Genomic DNA, 13189 nt, shown 5'->3' with positions numbered 1-13189 from the left:
GACTGTGTGCTCAGACGTGATATTACCGGGAGATGATTCAGCCCCTGCGCACAAACCCAGGTGGGCTGGGACCATCATCACCCCACCACCCTCCTCTGGCCATAGGTCCCAAGTGCTCCAATCAATCAGTGTTATTTATTGAGCACTTACTGTGTGCAGAGGACTGTAGTAAGTGCTTGGGAGAGTAGTAATAAAAATAATAATAACTGTAGCATTTGTTAAGCGCTTACTCTGTGCCTTCTAGACTGTGCACCTGTTGTTGGGTCGGGACTGTCTCCATTTGTTGCTGAATTGTACTTTCCCAAGCGCTTAGTACAGTGCTCTGCACAAAGTTAGCGCTCAATAAATACGATTGAATGAATGCCTGGCAATGTACTAAGCGCTGGGGTAGATACAAGCAAATTGGGTTGGACACCGGTCCTGTCCCACGTGGGGCTCACAATCATCTTAACCCCCTTTTTTCAGGAGGTAACTGAGGCCCAGAGGAAGTGATGTGACTTGCCCAAGGTCACACAGCAGACAAATAGCGGCACCAGAATTAGAACTCAGTTCCTTCTGAATCCCAGGCTGGTACTCTATCCATATGCCACGCTGCAGCAGAGTTGGAAGACACATATTGTGCCTACAAAGCGCTTACAGCCTAGAGGCCTCTACGTAGTCCAGTTGACTGGGAGGCCCAGACCGATTGAGGAAGTCCGGTCCCCTTCGCCGGCTCCTTTTCCAACATCTCTTGTGAACCAAGAGGTTGGACGGTGACATTGACAACCAGCTCCCCAGACTGGAGACCGCAAACTCATTATGAGCAGTGAACATAACTACCAACTCTGTTTTATTGTATTCTCCCAAGTGCTTTCTAAACTGTGAGCCCGTTGTAGGTAGGGATTGTCTCTGTTGCTGAATTGTACTTCCCAAGTGCTTAGTACAGTGCTCTGCACAGAGTAAGCACTCAAATACAACTGAATGAATGAATGAATGCTTTAGAACAGTGCTCTGCACATACTAAGCACTGAATAAATGCCTGGCTAGGTGGGCATGTGCAGAGAACAGACAGAAGTAGGGCAGCCAAGTGGCTGCCAGTTGAGGAGCTGGAAGGGGAGCTCACAGGCCAGGAAGGTAGAATCAATGATTTAAATCATCCGATGGTACTGACTGATCTCTTACTGTGTGCAGGATGGTGTAAAACAATGCAAGATGCAGGAAAGCCCAGGCTGAGCGGAATGAAGTCACAAGCCGATGGGGACCCCGTGGCGGATGAACAGATTAGACTGGAGGGTGGGCCAAGAGTGGGAGAAGGGAGGAGGCGACTGCCAAGGTTCGCGGAGCTCAGGCTCCCACGATGGAGGTTAGTATCCAGAGACAGGTCATTACATAGAGGCAGGCCTTGAGAGTGGCAGGCATTTATACATAACAACCAAGAAGAGGGGAGGGAGGCATTGGTCTCTTCGGCCCCCCTCTCACCCACAATACAGAAAGGGCCCCACAATGGGAGCATCCCAGTGAAGGAGGGCGGGCTGGCTTCTCATCCAGCCATCTGCATCCCGAACTCCCGGATTGGGCTATTGTGTTTCCCCTTTGCAGCAACTGGCACCACTTTTTGCTCTGCTTCTTCTTGCCAGTTCCTCCCCAAGCCTGCACATCTGCCAACAGGTGTCAGGCTGGTCTGCCTGTTCACTCCTTTGCTATCATCTCCCTAGGTCCGACCCTGTTGCAGAGGAGAAGGGGAGCAAAAACTCCGGCTGACCCTGCAGGACTCGGGCTTCCGTCAGGTAGAAGGCCGTGTCAATCGCTCACTGGCATTTACTGAGTGCTTACTGTGTGCAGAGCTCTGTACTAAGTGTTTAAAAAGAAACCCTCCAGGCTGGGGAGAGATGGAGCTAGTGTGGTGGCTAAGGGTGAGGCGGGTGGGGTGGGGTGATAGGGTCATGAAGAGTCAAACTCATTAACCCTAATACAACCAGCACCCAATTCCCATGTGCAGCCATTGCCAGAAGGCACATGATGCCTCTGCAAGGCTATAGTCTCACCCTCCAGGATGCCAGGAAACTTCTCGTCACTCCCCACCCCCGGGCCAAAGTCACCAGGGAGAGGGAGGAAAGTCCCCCGGACTGGGCTGGGCTGGGACTGGGAGGCGCAGGGGTCCAGCCCATGGTCGGAAATTGCTTTAGGCGAGAACTTCCTCACTACAAAAACATCACCCCAGACCTGGGTGGATTGCAGCAAATCAGCAACTGATGGTTGCTTCCTGCCCAAAGCAGAGGACAGACAGAGAGGATGAACGGACTGCAAATATCTCCTATGTCATCCCAAAACGGCTGACACCTGAATTGGCTTGTTTGAACCATGTGGGCAAAATTACGCTCAGTAACCCGAGCATTCATCCTCTGCCTCTAGTAGACAGGAGTTGGTGCTGGTTTCGCCAGGCTGCCCAAGGCCCACTGAGCTATCCCAAGCAAACCTTGCGGGGAGGACCTGCAAAGAGATGCATTTTGCCTAAAAGATCCCACACTGTTCCCTCTGACAAACAGGCCCTACCCTGAGTCCAGAGCAGTCCTGCTCTGGGACCCGCCGGAACCCAGGTCTGGATCCCCCTAGCAAAGGCCCCCAGCTGGCCCTAGGCCATCTCCACAAGAACACAGCCAACTCAACCACCCTGCCCGGAGCCTCCAGTAGCAAGGCCAGCGGTTGGGTTATTTGGCCAGAGGTTACACCCTCCAGCCCAACTGACTGGACAATGGCCCATTCTGTGGGCGCTGTCTCCCACTGACCCCTTCCCTGTCGCTGAAGCCCTCCCCTCCTCTGGCTGCTCACCCAGCGCTGAGCTGGCCCCGATCCAGGCCTCTACACTGGCAGCTGAGTTGGCTACAAAGGTGGGTTTCATGCCAACTAGTTCATCAACAGAGGCCTGTGACTACAGTGGGCCCTAGAGCCAGAGCCCCAGCAGCCCCAGTGTGGCCCACAAGGCCAGAGCCCCAGCAGCCCCCAGGGTGCCATTTCTTAATTTAATTGATGTAATAGTATCAACAATAATTTCCTCAAGTGAGCCAAAACAATAATGATACCATGAAGCGCCAAGCACAGAGGTAGATACAAAACAATCAGGTTGTACACGTCCTTGGCTCCCACTGAATTCACTATTCAAGAGGCAGTATCTTAACCCCATTTTAGAGAAGAACAAACAGAAGTCCAGAGATACCGTTACTTGCCCAAGGTCACATAGCAGGGAATCAATGGCATTTATTCAACAAATCAAATTTATTGAGTGCTTACTGTGTGCAGAGTACTATACAATAAGCTCCCGGGAGAATGCAATGCAACAGAGTTGGTGAAAGTGCTTCCTGCCCAAAGGAAGCTGACAACCTGTCTAAAGCAGACAAGCAATGGAGCTAGGAATAGAACTCAGGTCTCCTATCAGCCTTGGAGCTCCTTTCACTGGGCCTTGCAGCAAAACCAGGCACACCACAGGAGGAAGAAAGCAGTTGAGGGTGGTGGTGGCGGCTATTGAGTATGTAATAAAATGCCTCTGTGTGAGTCAGCCCTGACATCACCTGCACTAGAAAGGTTCTAGAGGTTAAAAGGTGTGCCCACTTGGTGCATGGTTCTACAAATCAAAGGGTGTGTCCATTAAGTACATTTCTCTAGTGGAAAAAGGGTGGGCCCATTTAGTGCATGGTTCTAAAGGTCAGAGGGTGTGTCCATTTAGCCCAGCCCAGGCCAATTCAAATTGACCAGACAGGCTGCACTGCCAGGGGTTTACATTGCTTTGCCCACAGTCCATCCGCCCGTCCGTTTGTCCGTCAGCCAGGCGCCGCCACCCCAGATGAGCTGTGGCCCGAGTGTCTCCTACTCCCCGAGCAGCCGCTGGGAGGAGGCCAGGAGGAGGTGTGTGAGCCAGGTCTACAAGACTACTCATTTATTCAATCGTATTTATTGAGCACTTATTGCGTGCATAGCACTGCTCTAAGCCCTTGGAAGAGTGCGACATAAACAGTGAACAGGTACAATCCCTGCCCACAACGAGCTCTCGGATTTCAACTTGCTTGCGTGGCATAGTGAAATCTCCCTATTGAGAATCCTGGCATTTCCTAGTTCATTGTGCAAAGGAGCCTCTGAGTCCAGGTAGTAGTAGAAGAAAGGCTGAAGAGTTGGCTGATCACAGGATTTCCAGGCTCAAAAACCTTTCAAGGGGTGGAGTCAGTTAGTCACTGCCTGGCAGCGCCCACCCAAGCCTTCTTGAGTGTGGGGGGTTTCTCCTCTGAGTGTCAAAGGGCACATCACAGGGGGCCCTTAGGGCACATCACCCCCCCGCAGAGGAGGCCACTTCTGCCTCTAAGGCAGAACAGAATGTGGGGTTGAGAAAGCTCAGGCTCCCCTGACCGAGTAAGTGTGGTGCCCCCATGGTGAGCAAGCCCAACCTGACTTGGGGAAGGCCGGGCGGTCACCGCATCTACCCAGCCACACGAGAGCAGCCCTGCTGCCTTGAAGATGGACGTGACCTCGGTACCTTTGTTGTTGGGGAACAGGAGATGGCTCTCCGGTGGTGTCTACCCCATTGCCGTGACCTAACTCATACGAGGGGTTGGCCATGACTACCATGGGCCGTGCACAAAGTGCAGATCAACTACTTGTCCAGCCTTGGATTTCACCCAGATGGGGGGTGTTGATCACTGGCCTCTATGTTTCTTGGCTTGGTGAAGTTCTTTAAATTCAGCACATTTAGCGGGCGGATTTTTCGCCTACGGACTGGGCCGCTGAAATTTTAAAACCACATCCCACCAACTGTTTTCCCGAGGGCCGGAAGGGAAAGAAGGGAGCCCAGGACTGTAAGCAGGCTCACCCCCTCATTGTCGGGACTGTTTTGGGCACTTCAGGTTTAGTTGTGGCAGGCGGGTTTCAGGGAATGTTGGGGGTGGATTTGGCACCCTGAGCCTGGTCCTCGTGGGAGTTGAGTGCCGGGGGGTTTTGAGCTAACATCCACGGGATGCGGGGCAGCAGCTCAGTAAGTCAATTGATGGTATTTACTGAGTGCTCACTGTTTGCAGAACACTGGACTAAGCTCTCGGGGAGGACAAAACAATGCACAAGGCACACACCTGGGCACCGGAGGCCTGCACCTGGACACTGGAAGCCCACACCAGGACACCGAGTCCTGGAGGTCCTCCATCCCTTGGCTCAGGAAACCCACACTCTAAAGGAGGACCCGAAACAGACTAAAGTAGCTGGTGGCCTGCTCTGATCTCTGGTCAACAGTCACAGTAAAAGGTGGCAATAAAACTGAGGCTGGCAACTCAAAGCACCACCACTTTCATAGGAAAAGAGGGGGTTGAACTCCGACCCCATTCCCCAAACTTCCAACTGCCCTCAAGCACAGAGGCACCGGGAAAATGTACAGAAACACCTGTAGAAGAGGGCAGATGAAAATGAGACATGGGTTTAGGGCACATCCCGCCCGCTTTGCAGTTGAAGATCACGGCGGGCCGGCCCAAAGCCACAATTCACAAGGATTTTTTTAGTTTCGTTTTTCTTGCTCATTCAAGTGATTTCATCTGCCTCTGACACTATGGCCTGCAAATCCACCCTGGTCCTTGGCAATGTTAGGGAAGGCAACGAACAGCAAAGGCCCCAGGTGGGGGATCCTGGAGGGGACAGGTTATGCAACCCACAAAGAGAAGGGCACTGAAAGGGTAAACCTGTTCTACATCACTGTAGTAAGGGAGGAGTGGGATTCGCTACAAAGGGGTTTCCCCACACTGCTCCCCTGGAACTCAGAAAGAGGGAAGGCAGAGCAGGGGCAAGGGCAGGGCTGGGCTGAACAGAGCAGGAGGGAGGAGGAGGACCAAGCCAATGGGAGGAAGATCAGCCGATGCCCGCTCTGCAGCTGGGGCAGAATGGCAGGAGAGCCTAGCGGAAAGGGCTCAGCCCTGGGAGACAGAGGACCTGAGTTCTAATCCCAGATCTGTCACATGTCTGTTGTGTGATCTCAGGCAAGTCAATTATCTTCTCTGTGCCTCAGTTCTCTCATTCTAAAATGGGGATTCAATACTTGGTCTCCCTCCTACTTAGACTGTGAGGCCCGGGCAGGGCAGGGACTATTTCTGACCTGATTGTATTGTATCTTCCCCAGCATGTTGAAGGGTGCTTGACATAGAGTAAGCGCTTAATAATAACAATGGTATTGGTTGTTATTATTATTATTACTATTATTGATAATAACCAACACATCACTTGCCGCCCCACCCAGCCCAGGGAGACGGGTGAGATGAGGAGGAACCCGGAAGCCCAGAGCTCTGCAGCCCACCCTTCCCTAAAGGCCTGGGCCGGCCCCGCCAGCCACCAAGGCCCCGCCTGACCCTGTCAATCTGGCTCGGCGACCGGTCACTCTGAAAACATAAGGGATGCTCCTGGGAAAGCCCAAGGGAAGGAGGTGTCCAGCTGGGAAGAAGCAAACAGGTTTCACGTGCCCAGTACCTCCCAAAAGCTATCGCTGGAAACTTCCACGCCCACAGCGTCATCATAGGAGCCGGACATTTCTCCTGAGGGCCAGGCGGAGTCTGAGGCGCTCAGTCACTGACCGACGAGGTAGGTTCAGACACCTGGAGAAAGAGAGACAGGGACAGCAGGGTTACTTTTCACCCTGTTAAGGCCGACATGCCACTTGCTGGGCGACTGACCTGGGATTTGAACTGCAGGACAGCTCAGCTCTCGCTGAGAGGTTCCTTCTTGGTGGTCCAGGTGGTGTCCCCTCCCTTCCCTTCCCTGCCCTCCCCCCGCCACTGATGTGGGTGATGAGAAAGCTACCAGGCCCAGCCCTTCCGCCAATGCACATATGGACACGCTGCCAGTCCTTGAGCTCAACGGGTCCAGAATTGAACCCAGTAACCTTCCCTCCCAAATCCTCTCCTCCACCAACCCTTCCCACACCTTGGACTATAGCACCACCTTCCCCATCTCCGAAGCTGGCAACTTTGACATGATCTCTGACTCCGTGCTCTCTTTCAACTCTCACATTCAGCCCGTGGCAAAATCCCATCGGTTGTTGCACCACAGTCTTTCCTGGGTTGGCCCCTGCCTCACCATCCAAACAGCTTACCACATTGACCAGGCACTTGTCATATCCCATTTAACTTCTGTATCAGTAGCCTCCTCGCTGGTCTCCCTGCCTCCAGCCTCTCCCTTCTCCAGTCCACAATTCACCCTGCTGCCCCGATGATGTGTGTAAAACATGATTCTCCACCCGTCTCTCTTCACCTCAAAAGCCTTCAAAGGTTACCTGTTCCCTGCCACCTGGAGGAGAGACTCCTGGCCATTGGCTTCTAGGTTCTCCCAACTCTCTCCCTCTTTTTATTTAACTCCCTTCTCCCACTCCACCACAACTCACACCTGCCATTACTCTCAGCTAACTTCCTCACAGAATCTCATTCTCGTCTCTCCTGTCCTTACTAATCGCCAGAACACATTTCATTGATCAATCAATGGTATTTATTGAGCACTAAGTATAGAGCACTGTACTAAGCACTTGTGAGAGTGCAATACAAAAAAATTAGCAGCATTTAGTCATCTACCAATTCTTTTTCCTTTCCAAGTTATTCTGTGTTTGCTTTCTCCACTAGATTGCAAGCTCCTTGAGGGCAAGGGATTGTGTCTAACAACTCGGACTCCCCTGAGCTCCAAGCACAGTACTCTACAAACATCATGTGCTCAATAAAACGTTTGACTGATTTTTATAACAAAACAGGTAGGAGTCTGTAGCCCACTGCTTGTCAATTAATAAATGTTGCATGTAAGCAAAAAAAAAAAAAAAGTGGCTGTTTGCCCAAGAGATTCATATGAGTTGTAAGGGAAAGGAAAGACCCGTTTTTGCTGCTTGAGAGCCAAGTTCTGCTACATATCCCCACCGGAAGTAAATAGCCACTACTGCATGATTGCAAGAATAGCGCTCCTTCCTACCTGCTAGACTCCAGACCAGAAAGCCAACATCTGGACTCACCAGCCCCACCTCTGTTCTGTCACGGCTAAGGGAGGTGCAGACGCCAGGCCGAGTCCGTTGACGCTGGCACACGACAGAACTCCCGGGGATGTTTTCCAAAGGGATCCTGATGGCATGACAATGGGATTTCTGGCAGACAATCTCCAGGGCCACAATAGTTCTGTCCGCACTGCTTAGCCTGACCAGAATTCAGGGGGACCTTGAAACCATCAGTCCCTCCCTGAAAACCCAATTGCCCCTGTGATGGCTTGGGGCCCCGGGCTCAGTGTTTCTCTGGATTGGTTGCCCCTCAGGGAAGAGTAAACATGCCCAGAGCAGCTACCACCCGCCCCTGAGTGCCGGTGCTGACTCCCGCTCTGGGCCAGCTCTGGGCCACCACCGCCGCTGTGGGGAGCCACCAGGCCACAGCAGGAGAGACAGAGCTGGCAGGCCACCTGTACCCACCGATGGGACACTGGTGAGCTTGAGTTGTTGGCAGCTGGGCACGCTGTCCAGGAGTGACGAAGAGCCTGGGTCTCCCTGTGCCATTGATGATAATTATAACAAAAGCAACAATAATGGCATTTATTAAGTACTTACCACGTGCCAAGCACTGTACTGTACTAAATGCTGGGGTAGAAACAATACAATCAATTCTTAGACCACCCCTGCCCCATTAGGGTTGGCATTCTAAGACCGAGGAAGAACAGATATCAAAACCAATCAACCAATCAATCCCCAGAGAACACTTATTGCTTAGCATCAGCCTCAATCAGTTCTCTTCCCGACAACCAGTGTTTCCTCTGTAGAGGGAGCGGCAGGGACGATCTCACACACACAAGTGGCAGAGCACTCCGGGAGGGACCGTCATACACAGGCCAGGGGAGGTGCCTGCCATGGGAATGAGGGAAACCATGAAAACCAGAGAAATCTTTGCTAAAATCTTTCTAACAGCAAGTGGCCACGACCTGTGCTGGTGTTCCGATCAATGGTATTTAGTATTTATTGAGTGCCTACTGCATACTCAGCTCAGTACTAAGTGCTTGGGAGGGTACAATATAGTAGAGGTGAGAGACACATTCCTTGCCCACAGGAAGCTCTCAGGCTAGAGGGGGAGACAGACATTAATATGAATAAATTATGGATACGTACCTAAGTGCTGGGGGGAGGAGGGTGGGGTGAATATCAAATGCTTAAAAATACAGATCCAAGGGCAAAGGCAATGCAGCAGGGAGAGGGTGTCGGGGAAAAGACAGCTCTATTGGGGAAGGGCTCTTCGAGGAACTATGACCTTAAATAAGGCTTTGAAGGTGGGGAGAGTGGTGGTCTAGAATATATGTGGTGGGGGGGAGTTCTAGGCTACGAGGAGGACGTGGGAAAGAGGTCAGAGGCCGAAAGATGAGATCAAGGCACAGTAAGTGAGCCAGCTCTAGTGGAATGAAGTGTGCATGCTGGCCCACAGTAGGAGATCAGTGAAGTAAGGTGTGGGTTGTGGGGGGCGAGTTGATTGATTCTGATGTCCTCTAGCAGAATGTCCCCCAGGGCCAGGCCTGACCCTCCCAACATCCCACGACCTGACCACTGCTGCTCGAGACCATTGCTCCCAGGCTCGACCAGTCCCGATTGAGGCTGAGCATCCTCGGCTCCCCGGCTAGACTGAGAGTCTCACCTGGGCCAAGCGGAGTGACGGGTCAGCGGGGTTGTCGGCCAGGATGCTCTCCCTAAGCGACCAGGTCACCAACAAAGACCCCGCGGGGGGCATTTGCTCCCAGAATCTTCAATCAATCAATGGTATTTACTGAGTGCTTACTTTGTACAGAGCGCGGGACCAACTTCCTGGAATGGGGCCTAATGAAAAGAATGCAGAGGGCGTTGCCAAAACCCAACCTTAGCCCTGGCTCCCCTGTGCTCCCGCAATTAATTTTGCCATCTTAAAACGTACTCCTCTCCACAGTTCAGGTCAAGAGGAAAAATGTCTAAATCAAATTTGCCACTAGCGACCACATAAATTCCCAAATAACCCTGATTAAACTGAAGTACTGAACCCTTTAAAGCACGCTTTGAGGCCCGCAGGGAAATGAAGTCACTGCTGTATGAGATTTAAACTCTCCTCCCAGCATCCTCTGAGAAAGCTGCCATAGGGTCACCTCTTCCCAGAGCCACCACTGGGTGATAACTTTCACTTGTAAGAAAAAAACAATGGATTGGCTGTGTGCCCCCAAGCCTGAACAATCATGGCCTTCCTGCTTTTGAAGGATGATTTCTGGCAACCGGGAACCCACCCTACCCCTGAGGCCAAAACATGGGAAAAGGCCGGAAATTGCAGCAGGAGGGATTTAGGCTATAATAATAATAAAATAGTATTTGTTAAGCGCTTCCTATGTGCAGAGCACTGTTCTAAGCGCTGGGAGAGATACAGGGTAATCAGGTTGTCCCACATGAGGCTCCCAGTTAATCCCCATTTTACAGATGAGGTAACTGAGGCACCGAGAAGTGAAGTGACTTGCCCACAGTCGCACAGCTGACAAGTGGCAGAGCCGGGATTCGAACCCGTGACCTCTGACTCCAAAGCCCAGCCTCTTTCCACTAAGCCACGCTGCTTCTCAGCGTGTGGGCCAGGCTATGTCTCCTGAGGAACTTCCGCATGGGGAATGAACCCTGGAAAGGGTTCAGGAGGGAATCTCTGACGGGAAGATACTCAAAAGCGAAAGCAAACGACCCTCCCATTTCAAGGGTCGTGTAGCCATGATCTGAAGGCACAAAGTCAATGGGAGTCACATCCTAGCCAGCACCAATAGTCATGAAGATGATGAAGGTATTAGTACTAAACTCTGGGGTAGATGCTGCCTATGGAGACTGGACAGAGTCCCTGCCCGATACACGGTTCAAGGTCTAAGAGGGAAGGAGGGCAGAGATGTTATCCCCATTCTACAGATGAGAAAACTGAGGACCAGAGAGGTTGTGACTTGCTTTCGGTTCTCCTGTGGGCCAGAGGCAGAGCCGGGATTAGAATTCAGAGCTCTCCACACTAGGCCACGCTCTCTCCCCATAAAACTTCTGGCCAACTCGAGCAAGAACTAAAGATGTGGGAGAGGATGTGGAGATGAGGTACATGTGGGAGGAAAGTAGAAAAAGGAGAAGGGAGGGATTCCTTGTTTGCCAAAAGACTCTATCTAATAAATGCCGACAGCCTCAAACCTTGAGAGAGGTGTTGAGAGAGGTCGCTTCAAGAGCGACCACCTGATGGAGTTGGAAGGTGGGCAAATGGCACCTTCCCCCCACTCTTCAGAGCAGGTGGGAAAAGATAGCACGGAGCTTCTCCTGTGGAGGGTGGAGAGGAGGGGTCTTGCATGGAATTCCACTGGTCAAATCTGTCTTCTTTCCACCCCACCTTCCCTCCCAACCACTCCTATCCTCCTTGCGTACACGTGGGTGTACACACACATGCACACACACATACACACAAATCACGAGAGCGAAGTCAGAAAAACGTCTGCAGCCTAACATTCCCGTCCTCGTGGGCCGTGCGAAAGGATGAACAAGCGGATTTGTGGAAATATTATGGAGTCATGGCAACAGCAACCACGGAAGAAACTCCAGTTGCATAGAGGTTTAAAAATAAACCGGATACTCAAAGACCAACATGGAGTGGCGATGAGTCACCCCATCCCCTCCAAGACGATCACTAGAACAACGGGCCCTTTAGCACGCTTGGCTTCGGGGGCTTTCCCTGTCGAAGAAGTGTGGGTAGGACGGAAAATGACAAAGAAGCTTTGAGATTTTGCTACTTCTGTTTTTGGCCAGTGCAACTACGGCCTGGCTGATGACGACAAGCTTGAGGGAAGTCTGGCAGGAAGGCAGGATTCTGGAAAGAAGAACTTTATGCTCCAGGAATGGCACCGGAGGTTGGGGGGGTGGGAGTGAGGGGGGTGGGGATGGGACAGGGATGGGGCAGGAAAGGGCGTGGGCATGGCTGTTTTACTGAGCTCCTATTCAAACAAGAACAGTGCCCGAGATGTGGATTGTGACCAAGGACTTAAACCAAGTAAATTCAGCAACGAAAAAGCTGAATTGCCACTAATGCCACAACCGTCTTTCCATCACCACTACTACCAGTGCAGGATGGAGCCAGAGGTTCTCCAGCACAAAACCTTGTTTTTATGGAAGGGATTTATCTCTCCAAATGCAGCTTTCCAGAAAGGAAACCGGAAAGCAGGGAAGTCCGAGGTTTTCATAGCTATTCTTTGAGCACATGCTCACTTAGCAGAACAAAATTCTGCAGCAGGAACCCTGATCTGCTTTCATCTGGGCATTTGAGAATTTACCTGCTTGGTGCCCTCGGGGTCTTGGCACACAGAGGCTGGAAGGTGCTGGCGCGGGGTGGTGGGGGGAGGGCAGAGGCACGCACAGCCTAGTGGAAAGACTCACACTCGATTCTAATTCCATCTCTGCCACTTGCCTGCTGTGTGACCTTGGGTAAACCACTTCACTTCTATGGACCTCAGTTACCTCATCTGCAAAATGGGGATTCAATTCCTGTTTTCCCTCCTTCTTAGACAGTGAGTCCCATGTGGGTCCTGGTGACCTTGTATCTACCCCAGCACTTACTACAGTGCTTAGCATATAGTAGGTGCTTAACAAACATCACAATTATTATTATTAAAAACCAACTCTTCCTCCGGGCTCTCAGGCCTTATAGCCAGGTGACCGGATTGAGGCTTGACTTAGCCTTCCCACTGGGAGGCCCCAACTGGCCAGCCAGAATTTGGCATATTCAATATTAAACCAACAGCCCAAACAGTTGAGAGCAGAGTGGCCTGAGCCCACAGTCTCCAACCGGGCCAATCGGTCCCTGCCAGTTCCCATCGAAACCAGCCCGGACCAGCTCGTCCCCAGCACTGGCTCTCCTCCAGGACTTCGGCCCACATCGGGGCCAAGGTTACTCTCCTGGGGGCGGGACCGAGTGGGGCTAAAACACTGATGGTTACTGTCAAGGGCAAGATCTGCCCACTTTATAGGGTCTCCCCGCCACCTTTCACCCCCCTTCCCCCAAACCACAGCAGGTAGTGGCAGTGCCCAGGGTACCTGCAGGACCCTTTAAACCCTGCAGCCCCTGGAGTAGCCGGGTCCGGGGAGTCAGAAGATGGGATGGGAAGGATGACCAGCTGCAACCTTCCCTCAAACCCATCACCCAGCACCTCTCCCCACCCCGCCCAGGCCCCCAAA

The 13189-nt window shown here is 52.1% G+C and overlaps 1 protein-coding gene across 6 annotated transcripts in view; it reads right to left on the bottom strand.

Moving 5' to 3' along the window:
- The window catches only part of PACSIN2 (protein kinase C and casein kinase substrate in neurons 2), a 74080-nt gene that overhangs the window by 16506 nt on the left and 44385 nt on the right, over positions 1–13189 (bottom strand). For all 6 annotated transcript variants that reach the window (XM_029079094.2, XM_029079095.2, XM_029079093.2 and 3 more), the window contains exon 2: positions 6466–6590. In XM_029079094.2, coding sequence (XP_028934927.1) covers positions 6466–6525 — 60 coding nt within the window. In that variant the 5' untranslated portion in view covers positions 6526–6590. The remainder of the gene's footprint in view (positions 1–6465; positions 6591–13189) is intronic.

The sequence above is a fragment of the Ornithorhynchus anatinus genome, chromosome 14 (assembly GCF_004115215.2).
Source record: "Ornithorhynchus anatinus isolate Pmale09 chromosome 14, mOrnAna1.pri.v4, whole genome shotgun sequence".
Taxonomy (NCBI): Eukaryota; Metazoa; Chordata; class Mammalia; order Monotremata; family Ornithorhynchidae; genus Ornithorhynchus; species Ornithorhynchus anatinus.
This window is presented reverse-complemented; position numbering and strand designations above follow the sequence as displayed.